Source organism: Tiliqua scincoides, chromosome 2 (assembly GCF_035046505.1).
Source record: "Tiliqua scincoides isolate rTilSci1 chromosome 2, rTilSci1.hap2, whole genome shotgun sequence".
NCBI classification, from domain to species: Eukaryota; Metazoa; Chordata; class Lepidosauria; order Squamata; family Scincidae; genus Tiliqua; species Tiliqua scincoides.
The window spans coordinates 134,187,074-134,207,736 of record NC_089822.1 but is presented as its reverse complement, the minus strand read 5'-3'; the positions used below and the strand labels follow the sequence as shown (position 1 = coordinate 134,207,736).

The window sequence follows — 20,663 nt, the reverse complement described above, 5'->3', positions numbered from 1 at the left end:
CCTTTTCCTTTTCCACTATATCCTTTTTGAGATGCGGCAACCAGAACTGGACACAATACTCCAGGTGTGGCCTTACCATCGATTTGTACAACGGCATTATAATATTAGCTGTTTTGTTCTCAATACCTTTTCTAATGATCCCCAGCATAGAATTGGCCTTCTTTACTGCCACCGCACATTGGGTCGACACTTTCATCGACCTGTCCACCACCACCCCAAGATCTCTCTCCTGATCTGTCACAGACAGCTCAGAACCCATTAGCCTATATGTGAAGTTTTGATTTTTTGCCCCAATGTGCATGGTGCAGCCTTTTTATACACAGATTTTTTATCTGTGGATTTATCTCAACGGAATGGGGGGAATTCAAAGTCACACACACTTTGCATCCTTTGCCCCGCACTGGTGTCTTGCTCCGTTTCAAGGCAGCCAAAAACATTGCAAAAAAGCTGTGCCTTGCACAGGCACAGAAGTAGCCCTGGAAGAGGCTCTGGAAGATCGCGCACCTTGTGCAGGAACAGTAAGACTCCCTGGAGCCCCTGAGCTATCAAAGAGGCAAGCGCAGAAGACTCCACAAGAATCAATGAGAATCTTGTGGGGAGAGGGGAAGCCAAGGGGAAAACCTCTGTAGCCAGAATGGGTGCAGCAAAAAGCCACTCACACTTGCATGGTAGTAACAGAGGGGGGATTGCTTTAAAAAACCCACAGAGCATTTTCCTCCAGCTTGTTTGGTTTACCTTTCTCAAAGTTGTAAATGAGAAGGTGAACCAGGCACCCTCTGCCAAATTCCCCCTTCCTTCAGACTTAGATGCTGCAGGCTCTCTGTGCTCCAGCCTACACAAGCAAAACAGCCCAGCAAGCAAGTCTTCCAAGCAATCCCAAGCATTAGATTTAGGCTACGATTCTCTCCACACTTTCCTGGGAGTAAGCCCCATTGACTAGAGTGGGACTTACTTCCAAGTAGAATGCATTGGACTGGACTCTTAAAAGCTCAGCATCCCACCTGCGAAACCAGCGGGGACAGCTGGCAACAGGGAAGGGTTGAGTATGGGAGCAGCACATGGTGAGGGGGGAGGCAATTGAGAACTGCTGCCTTACTTTTCTTCCATCCCCAAGTGTCAGGCTGTAGCGCTATTTGCTTAACTGTATGCAATTTGCATAACTATGCAATTTGTGTAAAATCACATGTTTCTGGTTGATTTGGCTCAACACAGATTTTCCCAATCACGGAAGTTCAGGGAACGAAACCCCGTGCATAAAAAGGTTCCACCTGTATGTCTATTCTGAGATAGCAGAAGCAATCCAGTGGGGATTATGGGACACAGTGCAGTAGGAACCCAGGACAGGGTGGTAATGGGTAGCGCTCATCAGAATAGCGGGGCTCAACAAAGCAGTTTTTGGTGGGGTTCTTTCTGTCCCAGCTGCCTCCCAAAGGTACAGTTCCCCCAATAAGGAGCTTCCATTCTGATATGTCTTTCTCTCCTGTTCCCCAGGCACTCTCATTTTGGTGGTTGCTATGTCATTCAGGGGTTGAAATCTATTGGAGACAGAGATGTTGTGATGCACAAGGGGCTACACAATGTAAGTTTCAAACCACTGCTTTCAGAGCTGATGGGACAGGATTTGTTTTGAATATGCCATGTCTGCCCGGATCAAATGGACTTAGTGTTTACTTTCAGGTGCATTCGTGTTGCACTTGATGAGTAGAAACTTGTTTGCACAATAAGGGAAAACAAAAGCACAGAACGTTGTAAGCAGATACGCCATCTAGCTTGTTTGTTCTGAAATTCATGTCTCGTATTCATAGCCTTGAACTTTGATGTGACTGCTATAGCATCTGGAGCTTGTGTGAGGCAGAAGGGAACTTGATGTTACAAATACTAGTTGTGTAATTGATCTGTTGCCATAACTGTGATAGTCTGTGATCAACCTGTGGAAATAATAAAATCACAGGCACCATGAAGTACTGTTCCTTTTCAAATAACTCCTTACTCTTGTACAGTGACTTTGATTAATCAGAGTCCTATCTGGTGTTACCATGTAGTTGAGGTTCAGTGCTTGCTTTCATTTCATTGCCAGTTGGGGCAGCCAAGTGGCAGCACACAATATCCTTCCCTCTTTTGAAAAACGCCACAACTACAGAGGACAAAGCAGCTACAAATTCTTTTGTAATGCCTTTTCTCTGATCCTATCACTCTTTTCCTACTTGCCAGAGAAAGCAGTACTTAGTAGGCAAAGTAGGCTGTGGAACAGGGAGAGGAGTGGGCAAGCTATTTCTGATTTATTTGTTATACTTTGTCCATTCAGGTGAAGAATTATAGCCATGATTTGGGCAAGGAGGTTCGGCGGGTGCCAAAGAGGCGGCAGCTCGCTCAGGATGGCAAGAGTGCCTCTCGCCGCTCAGCCCTCAGCGTACGTCTCTTCCTCAAGGAGTTCTGTGTAGAGTTTTTGGAGAACTGCTACAATCGCCTCATGTACCTGGTCAAGGTGAGAATGTGGTCCATATCCTGCAGGGAGTTTGGGGATGGCTAATCCATAGTCAGGGTAGTGTCTGCAAGTGCTGCGATGCTGTCCTTTTCCTTGTAAGTTCTGTTTCTGAATGCAGGTATACATTCAGCTGAAGCTGGCCCTGGCAAGACTTTATCCTTATAGCTACCACTGTTGTCCTGTACGTGTGTTATCCCAGACTTGCTCCATGTAGCTGAATAGTGTACATCAGTGGTTCTCAAACTTTCTCGTACTGGGACCCACTTTTTAGAATGATAGTCTGTCAGGACTCATTGGAAGTGATGTCATTAATCTGGAAGTGATTTTATAACCAGAAGTATCATCAATTTCAGTTTTAAACCTAAGCCACAATCGGCCGAAGGTCCCATTACGCAGCACACTCATGCTGTTTTGCATAGCTAGGATTTCAGACATCGCAGCTTGAAACTCAAAAGCAGAATGCAGAGTTGAATCCTTCCCCAACCGCACAGCTCTCTACTCTTTCCAGCGTCCCATCTTCCCACCTATTCAGGGCAAAGCACCATGCCCCCCCCCTCTCTCACAAGGAGCCTGCCCTGCCCAGCAGCTCAGTGGCAACTGAGCTAGGTGCTATGAGACCTGCCAGAAATTGGCTCACGACCCACCTAGTGGGTCCTGACCCACAGTTTGAGAAATGCTGGTGTACATGGTTCATGTATAGTTGGTTGCAAAATGAGCAGTCGGTACCAATTTTCGTCCTCTGTTTTTTTGCTGTAGAACTTGGTTCACCCCTGTTAATCTAAACTCTTCTGGTGTTCAGCATGCACTTGGTAGGAATGCAAAAGAGAAGGGAGATGTAGAATCCTTGACTGCCCATTAATGTGCTGCCTCTTTCTTTCTCTCTTTCCTTTCTCTTCCCCTTTCCATCTTCCCAGGATCACCTGATCAGGGAGAAGGCCCAGCAGCATGATGAGACTTACTACCTGTGGGCCATGGCTTTCTTTATGGCTTTCAACCGAGCCTGCATGTTCCAGCCTCAGCTGGTTTCTGAAACAGTCAGCACCAGGACCTTCCACTTCATTGAACAGAGTCTGACCAACTACTATGAAATGTTGCTATTAGATAAAAAGGAGGCCACATCTTGGTCCAGAAGGTAAGGAGATACATTGTCCCTCTGCAGCAGGGGTGTGCAAACTTTTTGGCAGGAGGGTCATATCTCACTGACTCTATGTTGGGGGCCAAAAAAAGAATTAATTTACATTTCAAATTTGAATTAATTTACATAAATGAATATATTAGACAGAACTTTTATGAATGAATTCAAACCAGTTCATAAACACTTTTTAACACGGGAGGGGGGGATCTTCAAACCATTCATGAGCACTTTCAGAGAGAGGGGGGATGTTCAAAGGTGTTCATAAGCACTTTCAGTGAGGTCTTCCTCACTTTCAGCCTGGTCTTCCCCTGCTGCCTCTGGCTCCACGTGTGTGCTGCTCATGGGCCAGGCAAGTAAAGATGGGCTCAGCATGCATGCAGGGCCTTTTATACTGGGAGGGGAATTAGTTCAAGTCTTGAACGAATTCAAGACCTGCAAGTCTCGCACTTCCTTTCCAGTACAAAAGGCCCTGTGCATGCACTGGGTCCATCTTTCCTTCACTGCCACTGAGCTTCGCAGATGCAAAGCTGAAAACAGTGAGGGAAAGCCAGACCCAGAGCTCGCGTGTCGGACCAGCATGGCCCCAGTGAGTCTTCAGTGAGCCCACTGGAGATGGGGGACCCTGGGGGCCAGATAGGGAGCTCCCGGGCTGGAAGTGGCCCACGGGCCAGGGATTGAGCAACACTGCTCTACAGAATGGACGATGAGCTTCCAGCTCTCATTTTGTCTTTGCTATTTGGAAGAGTCCTGCCCTCTCACCTTTCTGTACAAAGCAGGAAAAATGCCTCTCATCCATCCTTTCTTCCCAGGATGCATTTGGCTCTCAAGGCATACCAGGAATTGTTGATGACTATGCATGAAATGGACCATTCGCAAGAAGAAGCGGTGCGCAACAGCAGCAACATCTTGAAGAGTGAGGCTTTTTATTTATAAATAAATGCAGACCAGCTTTAGTGTCTTGGAGAGCAAGTTTCTAGCTCAGTATTCCAGCTTTTCTCCCTCTACTGCTAGGGCATAATTGAGAACCCAGTTCTGATGTGCTGGGTTTGGTAGGCAGGAATTGAATCCAGGCAGGCTGGATCCAGGAATGGCAGTGTTCTTTGCAGGTGAACATCCAGCCCTTGGGAGAAAATGAACTGACAGTACAATCCTATGCATGTTTACACAGAAGTAAATCCCACTGTGTTCAATTGGGCCTACTCTTGGGTAAGTGTGTAGGATTGTAACCTGGGGACCTTACTGAGCAAATAGAGCAGAGGCGTCCAAACTACAACCCACGGTGCACCAAGAAAAGCCTCTCAGGTGTGGCAAGGCTGTGATGAAGCCTTACCATTCTGCCCTGCTGCCTTCCATCTTTTCACCCGATCTTTGTAGAAACTTGCACCCAGCAGGGTAACCAGATGTCATAACCGCAAAAGAGGGCAAGGCACCCCAAAATGTAGGACATCCAAGAAAAATAAAAGCTAAAAACACTCATATGTTGATTTCTTGTGGTTAATCTAAACACTATATTACTTATTATTAAACTTAGCATATCACATATAACATATTTATTACATATAAATTTAATTATATTATGTATAATTAATTACAAGAAGGCTATGCACTGCCTGCAGGGGCACGCTCACAAACATTTGAGGTCGAAATCCTAACCAACTTTCCAACACTGGCATTGCTGTGCCAATGAAATGTGTCATGCACCCTACAGCTGGGTGGCAGTCACAGAGGCCTCCTCAAGATAAGGGAATGTTTGTTCCCTTATTTCAGAGCTGTGTTGCCCTTATGTCAGTGCTGGAAAGTGGGTTAGGTTTGTGCCCTTTGTGTCCTTTGTGCTCCAGGACACAAAACTAAAAAAGTGGACGTCTGGTCATCCTGATGCTGGGCAGCCAGTTTTGCTGCCAAAAACCCCAGAAGGCTCTATGCCCTAATTTCCTGGAGGAAGTAGCTGCCTGGTGTGGGTTTCTACAAAGATCACACTGCACCTGAGAGGTTTTTCTCTCTGTGCTGGAGCTGGGCTGTAGTGTGGAGGCCCCTGAAATAGACAGTGGAGTGGAAAGGAACTTAAAATCTTGCTACTACCATTTGTATAAATTGCCATCAGTTTCAGGGACCACATGAGCTTAGTGGGAAAGTATTCCCCTAAGAAATGAGGTGATTCTTTCCCCTAAGAAATCTTATGTTCTTTGCCAACCAGAAAATGCTGACTTTGAAGGGAGGGCACAAGGATGAGGTTATCTGGTGTGCTTCCTGGGGCATTTGGTGGGCCGCTGTGAGATACAGGAAGCTGGACTAGATGGGCCTATGGCCTGATCCAGTGGGGCTGTTCTTATGTTCTTATGTTGATTGTTTATTTTTAGAGAGAGAGAAATATAAAATGACATTTTGCTTTCCCCTTAGATAACATTTTCTATGTGATGGAGTATCGTGAGCTCTTCCTCACTCTCTTCCGTAAGTTTGATGAGACAAAGCAGCCTAGGTCATTCCTCAAAGACCTGGTGGAGACCACTCACCTTTTCTTGAAGATGTTGGAGAAATTTTGCAAAGGAAGAAACAATATAGTGGTTCAGGTATCTTGTTGTGTGTGGTCTGAGCCCTTTCTACACCCTTCTGGTTTTGTGAATATGTATCTTTTAGGAATTGGTCAACTGTGTATCATTTCTCCTAAGCACCTTTCAGTCAAGGTGGCAGCTGTTTTACTATTAGGCACAGGATGGTAGAAACCCTGTGGGGGCATTCACCATCTGGCAGGCTGTCAGTGCAGTGAAATATACGGAGATAGAATTGGGCTGTAAAATGATGAGAGACCTTCAGCTTCGTGAAACTCTGAAAATCGGAAAGCCTTATATTTATATTTTATAATCTTTTTTTTTTCAAAGCAGCTTACAAGGAGACAAATATACGTAAATCTAAAAAAATTTGGTGCATTATAATTCCACACAAATGAATGCAATTAAATTTGACAGTGGCAACCACAACTATTTAGATTCACTATGGAGGAAAGAATTAGACTGTGTGTGTGCGTGCGTTGTGTTGCACCTGACTGTTTCAAATTTTGGTCTGTGGTGCGTTAGTTTTGGCAAATATACTCCACAAACAGTGGGCCATAACTCTGAAGGCTTTGCTTAGTCTGGCTCCTTCATTTCACCTCTGCAATGGAGAGTACTTTGGGGCAAAGAATTCTGGGAACTTTACACTTCTTTTTTTTTAATTTTTCCAAAAACAAAAATAACAAACAACATAAACACAGTATTAGAGGGTGCAAGACATCATACCTCACTATAACTAATAAATCATTACATATTTCCTAATCTAATTCCTCTTCTGTTAGCCTCTTAATATCATTTATCATTTATCTATCATATCATATATATAATACATTCATCTGAATACCCTATCTTATACTTCTACAACTTTATTTTCAACCAAGCATAAAATAATTTTCATTACTCAATCTATACATGTTGATCCAAGCTCTCTAAAAATCTGTCCATTTCCACCACATTCATTATTTTCTCTATTAATTCATCTTTCATTGGGATCTTCATGTCTTTCCACTAAGTAGCATATAAAATCCTCCCAACAATTAATATCATAATCCAATATCTAACATACTAAATTCTAACAACTTTTAATATCCTAATAATTACACATATCATTTCTCTACCTATAACATCCAAAATTAATATATCCTCATGACTAAATATCTAAACATATACGTATAGACCCAAAACAATATCACCTAAAATTCTAATTCATTAAACTCTAAATTTCTAACATCTATTAATATCAAGCTAACTAAAATTTTTATACATATTACATATCACCTACAAAACTTATATAAATTCTCATTGACATCTAATAAGCTTTAATTTCTAACATACAAAATTAGCACATTACTATCTCTCTTTTTATCTATTCCCTTGTCTCCAACCTAAATATCCACTGGTCTGCCAAATCTCTTCTCTTCTCTAGACTTTTCCATCTTTTTTTCACATTTCACATTAATTCCTCTTAACAAATCACGATTTAATGTACTCTCTCTTTTTGATAAATCAACATCTTGATGAATCATCTTCTCTTGATCATTCCATTCTATGTCGGTTGAAGTATTTCTTCTTCCTTCACTTGATCAATCCAATCTGCATCAATTAGTCGAAGTATTTCTTCTCCTTTCTGGTCTGGTGACTTTTGAGTCTTTATCTCCCAAGCTATCTCCATTAACATTGTCTCTTCCAACTTGTTGTTTTGTCCTGTCTCGTGTTTTGGATTTATCTTACATTTCTTTGCTCTTTTGTTGATCCTCTCCTGTTTGTTGCGTATTACACTCATTTGTCTGTTGAATTAAGATTTCCAGGCTAATTTGGATTTGTAAATATCGATTTACTTGTTGCTTTCCCATTTCCAATACTTCTTCCATAATCCTTTGTTTTTTCTCATGTGATTCGGCTATAACATCTTTGAGTTGCACACTAAGATAATCTAGTTGTGTAGTTAACACATCCAAAATATCTTGAACCTGCAGATATTGATTTGTTTGTTGCTGTCCCATCACCACTAACTTCTCTATATTGTCTTGTATTGTCTGCTTCCATTCTTTCCCTTCCATCGCCACTAATTTTTCTATATTGTCTTGTAGTGTCTGCTTCCAATCTTTCTCTTTCAGTTCCTCTTGTGTTAGTTTTCCCAAGCTGGACTCCGGGGCAGGAGAGCTCCTAACTTTCACTCCTTTTCCTATCATCCTTTTTCTTCCTTCTTATATATTCTTTCTTCTTACTTCACTTGTCAAATCCTGTTCTTGTCCTTTTAGTGTCCTTTTTAGTCAACTAGATGTCCCTAATGTTCTTATTTCTGTTTATATCTTATTTCTGTTATTTATATCTGTTTCTATGTCAACCGCATTCCTTTCCAAGAGATAATCAAAGGAATGTAAACAATCAATCACTTTTGCAAAAAAAAAAAAAAATACAGGTCTCCAACTGTGCTCTCCACAGGCACTCCACCAGCTCTCCACAGGAAAACGAAACTGAACACTCCACAACAATAACTGTATTCCAAGACGGTTAATTTGTAATCCAACAAATTTTAGATTTATAAAGTTAGAGCTATGCACTCATATTTTCATAACAAGCTCAGCAGATCTCCAAAGCTTCTTCTCACATCAACAAACAAATAAGCAGAGAAAGCCTCCCCCTCCTTCCTCTTCTCCCAGGAGGGGGAAAGTCTGCTCCTCCTTCTCCTTCTCTCTGGCAAAAGCTTAATCAGGCAGTCAATTAATGCCAGACACACATAACGGAACAACACTCAAGTGCTTCTTTCAACTTCCTTCCCTGCTTGGAGCCTTCAGCTTAATTTCAACATTGAATCCTCACCATCACCGACATCGATGGCTGGGTTCCCTTGGAGAAAAAACAGTCCCTGGCTGAACCCTTCTTCTCCGAAACCGTACACCATCTGTAGGACTGAGGCCTCTCCTGACCACTGATCCCCAGATCTCATCAGACCCACGATTTTGGGAAGAAATAGCGTGTTTTCCAAGAGCTTTCCAGGAGCTCAGAAAAACACAGCTACTCAGCCACCTCAGGCCCCGCCCCCCCAGAACTTTACACTTCTGACCACATTCTCTTTCCCTCAAAAGTTAGCTCAAAAAGCTACACGATTTGTTTTACTGCAGAGCAAGACGTTCAAGAGGAAAAAGAAAACCCAGACTCACCCTGCCAACTCAGATGCACAGCTCCGAACTCCTGAGGAGCTGGAGGAGATGTGGCCAAGGCTGGCTGAGCAAATCAGTAAATGCACACAGGTATGATTTCCTAATAATGGCCAGAGATGTGTATAGAGGACATGTACAGAGATCCTGGGATTGTTTATTGGACAAAATAACACATAATTGGTGTAACAATCCCCTTGTGCACCACAATTATTTTTCAAAAGACAGTAAGAGCCTAGTGCTAAACAAGAAATAAGAGATCGGGTATTCATTTATTAATGGCTGCAGGAATGTTGATTTTTTTTTGTGGCTTTTACCCTTGTGGGAACTGATGAAGGAATTCTTCCCTACTTTAGGGCTCTGAGCCGCTTCCAGAGGATGTTGTCCCTTTTGATGCTGCATCAGAAGTTCCACTGGAGGAGCAGCGAGCTGAGGCCATGGTACGGATCCAGGACAGCTTACTGGCTGGCCAGGTACCTGAAGCGCTGTCTCTTTTGCGTTCAGCCAGGTAAGGAAGTGTTCTCAGCATGGTGGGGATGATTGTTCTAAATAACCTGTATATGGATAAACCCAGTTTAGGCCTGATTATTGCCACCTATGCACGTAGTGTGTTTGACTTTGTGGTTGATGTTTTAAATGTTGAAAGCTGATGTTAAGTTTTCAGTATAAAAGGTGGGATATGTCTTTTACTTAAATAAAATAACATTGATTCTAAGGACAGTTCTGATCTGAACCTGAGACTTGGAGAACCTTGGGCCCTAATTTTCTTAGTAGAAGCAGGACAAAATTACGCACACAGTTCCCTCTGGTGGAAGTTTGAATTCTTTGCACATCCTGCCTTTTCTGGTACTTGTATATCAAAAGCTTTACTTGTTTGATACTTTCTGCCTCCAGTAGATTTCTCTAATGTAAGGAAAGTCTTCACTCTACTCACTTAACTGACCCTTCTCCATTGTATTTCCTAAGGGAGGTGTGGCCAGAAGGGGATGTTTTTGGATCTCCCACCCTTGATCCAGATGAAGAGATGGAGCTGCTGAGGCAAATCTTTTTTGCTACCCTCCCTCGTGAGTATCCATTTATGCAGTGGAGTAGAGCAGGAATAGGGATAGCTTTCGGCAATAGCCTAACAATTAGGAACTCCTTAGTAACCATCCACTACTTCCTAGTGGTAACTTAGGTTGATCAGTCAGTGGGTGACTCTCCTGCCTTCTCCAAAACACACAACTTAGAAAGGTGCAAAGAGGAGGGCTTAAGTGGGATTCATACACCCAATTTCACATACACAAAGAATCTTGAGCAATTGATAGAGTTCTCTTCCAGGAGTTGAGCAACCAAGACCACAACTCTTGACATGAAAAAATAATTACATAAAAAGTTGAGCTATCCAAGTTGAATGACCTGAACCTCCAATTCTCATAGGCTATGGAGAAAGGAGATCACCTTCCCAGTCATTGGAGAGAAGGAGCGGGACATCATGGAGAACTCTTACAGCTTCTCTTCTCCTTGGTTTAAAGTTGTGAGGGCCTTATGATTATTCTGAGTTGATAATTCAGAGTCCCATCTTGAGTGTAAATCCTAAATCTCAGGATACTGCCAGCTGCAGGTGCTCTATTATTACAGAAAACATTGCTTCAAAAAGGAGTTTTCTATATATTATATCCACCTCTACTGGGATACAGATCCAAAAGGCAAAGATTTTTGAGTCAGTGAGGTAGACTGGCACCTCAGTGCCTTTCATGGCATCCATTCTTCATGGCTTCTTTCACCAGTTAAGGTTCAATCCTAACCCCTTATGTCAGTGCTTTCCAGCACTGGCATAGCGGTGCCAATGGGACATGTGCTGCATCCTGCAGTTGGGTGTCATTCACGGAGGCCTCCTCAAAGTAAGGGAATGTTTGTTCCCTCACCTCAGAGCTGCATTGCCCTTATGTCCGTGCTGGAAAGGGGTTAGGATTGTGCCCTTAGAGTGAGTGTGTGTGTGTGTGTGTGTGTCTTTTGCTGGCTGAGTTGGCAGTGCAGTTCTTTAAATAATGGTGCTGGAGGAAGGAAGGAAGGAAGGGTGGAAAAAATTGCTGCTGCATCTCATCTACTTAAGAAGCTGGGTGAGCAATGAGAGGTGGAATGCTTTGACATGAAGTCTACCCCCTTATCTCCAGTGTGTCCTCCCTTCCAGTCCTGTTTTAAAATAAACAAGAGATGTTGGTTCATGTTGGTTAAAATGAACAGGTCTGGGAGGCCATACTGAAACTGCAGGTAAAGGATTGTGGGGGTAGGTTCTGGGTTGCCACACTCCAGGTATCTGAAAGGGCAGTGAAATTTGGTACTGCCTTGGGCAGCACTGACATTTTTGACCAACCCTAGTGCAGACCTACCTCTTCCTTTGTTTTGGGGAACCCTTCTGCTCAGCCAGGACTACTGTGGTACTCGAATGTTTTAGAATGGAGCTGGGAACCATATTTAAATGTCATGCATCAATTTCCATGTATGTAGGGCAAGCAGCACCAGAGATGGAGGAACCTGAGGAGGCAGCTGAGGAAGAGGAGGTTGCTGAGGAAGAGATGGCATCTGTACGTGTGTCAGAGAAGGAGTTCAGTTTCCTGGATTATGTGAAGCGGTAAGCAGTTTTTGTGAGTTGGTCAGAAAGGGATCCCATCATTGGTTGCTATCCTCTCATCTCCTATGTGCATGGCGTGTTTTCAAATGTCCACGGTTATCTGTCCTTTTGCATTCTTATTCCATTCACTCCATTGTGCTCTTTTCCCCATCTGTCATAGTAAAAGTATAAACCTGCTTTTCAAAAAAATTAAATCTTAGTTTCCTAGGAAGCTGAATCTGGTGCCAAAAACTGCATTTTGTGCTTCTGTGGAGCTGCAGGACATACATAGTCCTGACTATAGGGATCTCATTGTGGTCTAATACATATCTAAAGTTGTGTATCTTGGGGTGCAGGTTTGCTAGTGCTAACGTAATCAAGGCCTATGTCCTGCTCTTCAAGAACTACCAGCAAAACAGCTCCCACACCAACCACTGTATAGTAAAGATGTTGCACCGCATTGCCTGTGACCTCAAGATGGAGGCCCTCCTCTTCCAGCTTTCTGTCTTCTGTCTCTTCAACCGGCTCCTCAGTGATCCTGCTGCTGGGGCATACAAGGTAAGGACCCTGTAAAGATCACAGTAGCCTTTTCACTGCCTGGTTGATTACTAATCTAGATGTTATGGATTCAAAGTTGTCTTTTACTGAAATAGGTTTTTTTTCTTTAAATGCTGGGCTACAGTACAAACAAAGTACAGGTGCCCCCCCATCCACGGATTCAGTTATCTGTAGTTTTTTGTGTGGCCCTGTGCTCGTTACTTTCATTTTTCTTCTTACCAGTAGCGGCAAGCAAGCATGTCTTCTTTTAAGCAGAATGCTATAAGCAGGCAAGCTTATAGAAGGACAAGCAGGCAGGCAGCCTAAACGCTAGAGGGATACAGGCAGAATATAAGCAGAAAACTTCCTGCTTCCTGTTAATGTTCTGGCTGTCTCTCTCTAGCATTCAGGCTGCCTGCCTGCTCATAGTGTTCTGTTAAAGGAAGTGACATGCTTGGTGCTGCAGAAGAAGAAAAACAAAGGTGGTAGGTGTGGGGGGCCATGGTGGTAGGGTTCCCTCTTATCCATGGTTTCTGTATCCATCAGTTGGTAGTGGCCAAGAACATATCCCTCTGCCTATATATACTTTGCATAGGAAATCTTAGGTGTGGTCCTGGCATCTCTGTTTAAAGGGACCTCAGGTAGTAGGGCTGGAATGCTTGAGAATCCGAAGTGCCACTGCAGTGGTACAACGACTACACAAGACTAGATGACTCCATGTTCTGAGTCTTTGGCCTAAGGTAGCTCCTTGTGTCCTATAATCCCGTCTTGTCTTGTCCTGTCCTGTCTTGATCATCCATCTCTTCTTCAGAATTTCCTTCATTTAGTTCTGGCTCTTTCATTCGATAAAAGTACTGGTAGCAAATCTGTTCTAAGTTGGGCTTTGCTTCTTTTTGGAAAAGTGTATGCTTTAAATCTGCTCTTTTGGTTTTCCTTTGAAGTCTGGTTTACACTAGAGTAGCAGCTTTAATTAAATTTGCTCCCGTGTTGGACATTCCTTTTTTTCCCCCCCTCTTTGGTTAAATTGTGAATTTTGTTTTAACATTGTCTATCTTCCAATTTAATATAGGTCAACTGATTTATGCCAAATTAACCTATAGTTAAGTCTAATATTCATTAAAAAAAATATTTATTTGAAAGCCTTGCTCACTGTTGCTGTATTTACATGATATATCAATGCAGGCTAATCAATGCAAGTGTTTTGAAAGTGCATGTTGGGGTAGGGAAGAACTTTCTGCCTGCGTAGCTTTGTTAAATATGATTTTTTGGGAATAATCAGGAAAATGGTTGGGAAATTTTTTACTCTATCTACAAATTGCTGAAAATAATGTTCAGAGTCAGCTGCAAAGATCATTTGGCAATTTGCTCTTCTAATTACAAAGGCAGCTAAGCCAAAACAAAGTCCCAAACCATCTAATAACTTTCTGTGTTAAGCAACACGTGGCACACCTCCAATCTCCTATTGTGAGGGTACATAATTTCAAAACAGGTCTTAAATGTCTGCTTGGACTAATGGGCTACTTTATACAGCTTCAATTAGGTCTGGGAGAGATTCTCTTTTTAAAAATCGTGGAATATTCTTACAGCATCAGCAGTAGATACTATTGAATCATGACAATTGGAATTTTTTGTTTTTCCCTCTTTCAACTCTAGGAACTAGTGATCTTTGCCAAATATATTGTGAGCAAATTCTTTGCGTTGGCATCCACCAATAAGAAGGCCTACATGGAATTGTTGTTCTGGAAAGGCACAGCTGTAGTACGAGAGATGACAGAGGGGTACGACTTGCTGCGGGAAAGTGAACGGTGAGTTCCTAAAATTCCACCCAACAATTGATTTTCCTGGAGGGTCACTTCTGGATAGAAGCAAGGGGTGCTGAGACCTCAACTTGCACCTTTCCCCCAAATTGCTACTTTTTGCATAGCTGTTGATTTGCCTCTAGGTTGGTGTCCAAGTGTTGGTAGGGAGCAAATTAAGATAGCTGCCAAAGCAAGGCTAAATCAGATCTGGGGAAAAGACTGTTATGTAAAGAGTTCACAGTTGCCTTGCCTCCTTGGAAAAGCATGCCTTTCCCTTGTGACAGGGAGAGTATCCTTAAGAAATATTTCTAAGTGCACACGTGCTCTCTCTGTCTCAGTGCTGATTCTCGCAAGGCATCTAAGTGGACTTCAGAAGAGGAGGAAGAGCTGCAAGAACTCTACTACAAGTTCAAGGAAGTGGAAGGTAGCAAATCATATTTTGAAGAGAGGGAAGAGCACTAGTGGGCAGGCTGAGTGGGGCAGCAGAGCTACAGCAAGTTAGAAACTGCAGAATGCCTGAATTTTACACTACGGCGAAGTATGGTTGTGTGCAGACTTGGGGGGGGGGTAGATTTTATCTTCAGCTCTGTGTGACATGGAGGTGGACTCCGTGGGGCAAAACTACAGTGGGACCTGGGACCCCAGATTTCCAGCTTGTAGGATTGTTTAAGAATGAAGGATCCTAGAATTGTGCGGTCCTTGTATGTAGGTGTTGTGGTGTTGATCTTCAACAGGTGTGTTGTGCCCTGACTGTAAGGTGGCCACTATGTTCTGTGTTTGTGTAGCTTTCTTTTTAAAGAAGAGAAGGGCAGAGAGGGAAAAGGGGGACTAGGTGCAAAGGAGACCAGTGTCCTATTATCTTCGATATTTATGCAGAATAAGATACTGGGTGTGGCCTCTTCATCCTACCATGACAAGCCATAGCAGCTAAAATTCGATCTTTCATAAAACTCTTAGGAATCTAGTGGTTCTCCCCTCCTTTATATCTGATTGCCCTAACGAAAGGAGAGGATAAATTGACAAATATACAGTAATCTACAGAATTAAGGACTGCATGCCTTATTACAATTTGGGATTAGAGGCAGTTCTTGAATCTGAAAAGGATGAAAGGACTGCAGGCCTGTGATGAATAAGGATAGTGCCCCAGCAATCAAGCACAGAAGCTTTACCAAAATTGAGTCCTTCTTTTAAGGCTACTGATGACCAGCACAGATAAGTGGCTAGTGTGTTAATAAAAGTGCATAGGTCAGCACTTGACAGAGAGCTTTTTTTTTTCTTTCTTGGCTTAATTTTTCTTTCTTGCATGAGGTTGGGGAGCCATGTCATCTGCTCCGGTCTGGTCACTGTATGCCTTTTACTTTTCCAATACCAGGTGAGGACATCCTTAACAACATCCTTGCACACCTGAGCACTCGGAACCGAACACGTAAGCAGGTGGCCAAGAAACTGGTGCACATGGGGCTGGCAAACAGTGTGCAAGACTTCCCTCAGGAACGGTAGGTGATCATTATGAATAGCAGAAACCAGAATGAAGATGCATTCTCCCTCTCTGATGGATGACATTTGGACTTTGCACTGCAGAGATACTGTGTTAGGGTGTCTGAGCTGTGTCCAAGTTGCATTGGAGCAGCATTTTTCTGACATTGTGCCAGCTCCAAGGCACATCCATCAGCAGGGAGATTTCTGTGCCAGTGGGGTTATTACTGTGCTAATGCACCAGTGTGTCTTTTGAGGGTAGAATGTTTGTATCTAAGTAATAGTTTACTTAAGATAGCCTAGCGAGTTCCTAATCTTGCTTCTCCTTGCTGCACTTGGGTTTCTCTTTCCCTCTTGCTCCCTGAAAAACCCTGGGTGGAAGTGTGCATCATAGCTGTTAATGTGTTGCAAACATTGTATATTTGCTTCCTCAGGAAGGGGGCACGCATCGTGTTGTGGACGCAGGATCAGGAGCTAGAGCTTCGGCGACTCTTTGAGGAATTCCAGGGCACAGATGGTGAGGAGTAGGTGGTTGGAGAGTTCTTAGTCAGATGCAGAGACCTGCTTTGTTAGCTAACTTAGCAGTGATGAGGGACCTGGAGATGCCTAAGATTCAGTACCTTTTAAGCTATGCTCTCCCACTTCTTTGCTGTGAGCCTGTATCCATGGAGGAACTGCTTTTCAACCAGCCTCCTACTAGAGGGACTACCAACACTCTCAGCCTATCTCGCTTTTCCTCTTTCCCCCAGCTTTGTTATTTATACATTCGGCCCACATCTTCTGTGCACTTTACTTGTGCAGATTCAACTACACATGCACAGCAAACAAACAAAAAAGAGCGATAGAGAAACAACAATTTAAATAGTACAGGTGGTTCCACCTACCATTCCACTTACTTAAATGCAAGTGAACCTGAAATTGGAGGGTGACAGTGCTGTTCTCTCAGGTCCCACATGCCCCTTGTAGTTGTTAAAGCGAGAGTATGCATTTTCAGATGTTGGGGTTTTCAAGATAATTTGGAATACAGTATATACACTTTTAACTTTACGCATTGACTCTGGAATGTAACCCTCAGTAGGAATCAGGCGAACTGTGTATTAATGAGAATGATGGAAGCACTTAAAGTGCTATGTAAATATCAAGCATATGAGGTTTATCAGTATAGACCTAAACCGGCAAGAGAATCCAATAAATGCAGGAAGCAAATATACTAAGAAGAATGAAATAACAATCTGACACATTTCCTATTTTTAAAAAATATAATATTGATTTTACAAACTGCATAGTTGCACAAAACAAAGAATCACAACAGAATGAACATTGAGACCCAATGCATTTTGGACAGAAAATATTGACCTGTATAATAGTTTTGGAAGAAACCCAAAACAAGCCACCACCTCATGAGAACATAATAAGAGCCCCACTGGATCAGGCCAAAGGCCCATCTAGTCCAGCTTCCTGTATCTCACAGTGGCCCACCAAATGCTTCAGGGAACACACTTGACAACAGACACAACCTGCGTCCTGGTGCCCTCTGCTGCATCTGGCAATCAGAGGCAGCCTACCTTGCACATGCCTGCCATATGTGGACTTGTAACATGTGATGAATTTTTCCTCCAGAATTTTGTCCAATCCCCTCTTAAAGTCATCTAGGCAAGATGCCGTCACTACTTTCTGTGGCAAGGAGTTCCACAGACTAATTACATGCTGGGTAAAGAGATGTTTTGCCTGTCCTAACTCTCCCAACACCCAACTTTTGTGGATGTCCCCTGGTTCTGGTGTTATGTGAGAGGGAAAAGAGCCTCACTCTATCCATCCCCTGCATAATTTTGTATGTCTCAATCATGTCCCCCCTCAGACGCTTCTTTTCTAAACTGAAAAGGCTCAAACACTGTAGCCTTTCCTCATAAGGGAGGTGCCCTAGCCCAAGAATAATTTTGGTTGCTCTCTTCTGCACCTTTTCCATTTTCACTATATCCTTTTTGAGATGTGGCAACCAGAACTGGACGCAATCCAGGGGTGGCCTTACCTCACACAACAGTGGCTTACTGGGCTGAAACTATTATTTGATTCTTCTTAATACATCTCTCTTCTGTATTCATTGGGGTCTCCTGTTGGTGTGTGGTGCTGCCATCTTTAGATTGCTATTATTAAAGCCCCCCCCATAAACAATGCTCTCTGAGGAAAATAATACTTAAATAATACACTTGAAAATAATACACACGAATCCTTATGCTATGAAGGTACTAGAAGTAGAGCCTCTGGGTGGGTTAAACCATACTATCATGTTTTGCTAAACTCCCTTCCTTTCCTTTGCCTGACTCGTGCTACTTTTGCCCGTTTCTCCCCCTTGGCAGATATCCTTGGCAATGTGATGAGGCACATTACAGCAAAGCGCTCCAAGGCATGCATTATTGAAAAATTGCTCAGCCTGGGGCTGGTGTCTGACCGTAAGGAACTCTACAAGAAGCGCAAGCGCAAGCGCAAGCCTGGCTCCCTTGGTGTGGTATGGCCCCCACTTTCTATTCTGTGTGCATCTTTGTGCTGCATGTGTATGCTCATGTCTGAGATGGGAAAAAAATTTGTGTGTGCTGCGTCGCATGTCCATTAGAATTGTGGTGGTCTGGTGGATCTCGGGCAGTTTTGATCCCTTTTCTAGGCTGCTGTGCCAGAGAGGAAGCAATGAACTACAGTCCTTGCAAGTACCATTTCACAAGTGCACTTTCTCAAGCATATTTGTGGTGGAAGAAAAGCAAGGGTGCAGTGCCAAAAGGACACAATATCTAGCAGTTAATGACGGCCCCCATTTGCTTTACTGCTTCCCTCTCAACTGGTATTGCAGAATTTGGCAGATCTCGTCTGCCACCACCAAGGCCACTGCTTATCCGCTATAAATCTCTTTCACTGTGACAGGGTTGCTGTGTTGTGGTGTTTTGCTCTCTGTTCATCATTTTGTTTTTTACAACTGTAAGGGTTTTATTTGTTTTTTATTATGTTTTAAACCTTGTATTTTAATATGCGCCATTTGAAATTTTTGCAGAGTAAGACAGATCCTAAATATTTTAAAGAAAACTTCCCTCACAGAGTGCTTCCTGTCAGTGCTCTGTAACTGAGCCTTTCTTAGTAACGAGAACATTTTTTGGTGTTCTATAGTATCACAATAGCTCTACAAATGGCTAGATAGCCAGCTTTTTACCCTCCTCAAGCATATAAAAATACAGGTCATGCCTTGTTATCCACTGGGGTCCTGTTCTGGAACCCCCAGTGGATTAAAAAAAAAAAATCAGTGGATACCAAATTAGTGGAAATATAGCTTTAAAGACTCACTTCTGGGTTTCTTGCTTCTCCACTGTCGCACCAGAATGCATTGGTATAGATGCAATACTGCATTCAACTACTAGATGGGGTGAACAATGGAATCTAATGGAGTGAAATTATAATTTAACAGGGTGAAGGTAGGAAATTTGGATTTTGGTGCTTTTTTCCCTTGTTACAAGGCATTCAAAGCTGAATCTCAGTATCAGTGGTGAGTCAAATCAGTGAATACCGAGGTCCCACCAGTATAGATCTGTGGGCTAATCCAACTAGGCTGAAACTGAGTGTTGTGGTGTAGTACGCTTGTCTTTGTTTTCACAAATGTAAAATGCTTTTACATTTGGGTTCAACCAAGACTGAAGCTACAATTTGATTCATAGTATGGGCTATTGAGGGAGGAAGACAGGGAACTTTTGTCCCTTGCTGCTCTATACAGTTTTGAATTTTTCCTTTCAGAACAAAGCTGTCTGCCCCAGGGACATTGGGGTGCATGACCTGGATGACTCTGAAGATGAGGAGGAAGAAGAGAATTACTTGGATAGCAAGGAAGAAGAAGAGTCCATCTGGGAGGATGGTGGCAGTGATGTGGGCAACAGGCCCCTGGATGGGCAGATTAACAGGAAGGGGGCAACGACACCTAATGGAGATATCCAGGAACTTGTACAAAACCTGAGACAGGAAGGTGAGAATGTGTAGGAGCCCTTCTAGGTAGCGGAAGAGAGATCTGTAGTGCCCCATGACGGTACTGATCAGTGCCCCCTATTGATACAGAGCCAGGATGCTTTTGAGTACTTGGTCTCAAACTTTGTATCTTCAGGCAAACCTTTCCATGTCAATGCTTTTTGAAAAATTGCTGGTATGTTTGTTTGACTGCCTTTACTTGCCGTTTTATTGCCACTGCCTGTTATGTTATTATCTGGATGTCTCTATTGTGTACTATTGCTTTGCTTTTATGTTTTGCCTTTGCTTTTACATTGATTTTTAATTGCCACTTTAATGGGTTGTAGATTTTATGTGTGCTGTAGATTTTCATTATAGATTTTTAAAAAATTGTTTTTCATTTAGTTTGATGATGATCACGTATATTTTTGGTTAGGCCGCTTGGGCTCCCAGGTAAGTGGGTGAAAGACAGGATACAAATGTATCCAATAAAATTGCGTGAAACTGCCACACATCTGCAGCGGAACTTCTCAAGTTGTGAAGCATTCAGTGGTGGGGTAACAGTTCAGGGCAGGCACTCGCCCAGATATCTTGAGCATTGCTGTCATCCTGCATTACTTTTGGGATGTACTCAGCACTTTACCATGCCTGCAGGCTACAGGGGGAGATTGGTAGTGGAGGACAGATATCCAAGTAACCTCAGGATTACCAAGAGCACAGTTTGAATCTTCCTCCTTTGTGGGGGATCAGCTTTGGGACAACTTTTAGAGATGACTGATGGAAATGCTGGGAGCACCTTTACCCTTGGGAAGTTGCCATCCTTTAAAACTGGGAGAGAGGCTTTATTCAGTTGAATCTAGGTTTTTGGAAGCTCTGGGTAGAGCTTTCTCTGTGTAGGCCCCAACTATGTGGGACCCACTAACAAAGCTTGTCACTGCAGATGTTCCATGAAGAAT

General features: G+C 43.0%; 1 protein-coding gene across 1 annotated transcript in view; it reads left to right on the top strand.

Annotated features, from left to right (window-relative positions):
* TIMELESS (timeless circadian regulator) overlaps window positions 1–20,663 on the top strand; it is a 45,841-nt gene that overhangs the window by 12,754 nt on the left and 12,424 nt on the right. Inside the window, exons 9-24 of the mRNA XM_066615035.1 lie at window positions 1,492–1,579; window positions 2,306–2,485; window positions 3,400–3,617; window positions 4,430–4,533; window positions 6,018–6,187; window positions 9,292–9,420; window positions 9,684–9,835; window positions 10,294–10,391; window positions 11,818–11,941; window positions 12,277–12,478; window positions 14,111–14,262; window positions 14,595–14,680; window positions 15,629–15,752; window positions 16,167–16,249; window positions 18,090–18,238; window positions 19,504–19,729. Of these exons, the coding sequence (XP_066471132.1) occupies window positions 1,492–1,579; window positions 2,306–2,485; window positions 3,400–3,617; window positions 4,430–4,533; window positions 6,018–6,187; window positions 9,292–9,420; window positions 9,684–9,835; window positions 10,294–10,391; window positions 11,818–11,941; window positions 12,277–12,478; window positions 14,111–14,262; window positions 14,595–14,680; window positions 15,629–15,752; window positions 16,167–16,249; window positions 18,090–18,238; window positions 19,504–19,729 (2,285 nt within the window). The remainder of the gene's footprint in view (window positions 1–1,491; window positions 1,580–2,305; window positions 2,486–3,399; window positions 3,618–4,429; window positions 4,534–6,017; window positions 6,188–9,291; window positions 9,421–9,683; window positions 9,836–10,293; window positions 10,392–11,817; window positions 11,942–12,276; window positions 12,479–14,110; window positions 14,263–14,594; window positions 14,681–15,628; window positions 15,753–16,166; window positions 16,250–18,089; window positions 18,239–19,503; window positions 19,730–20,663) is intronic.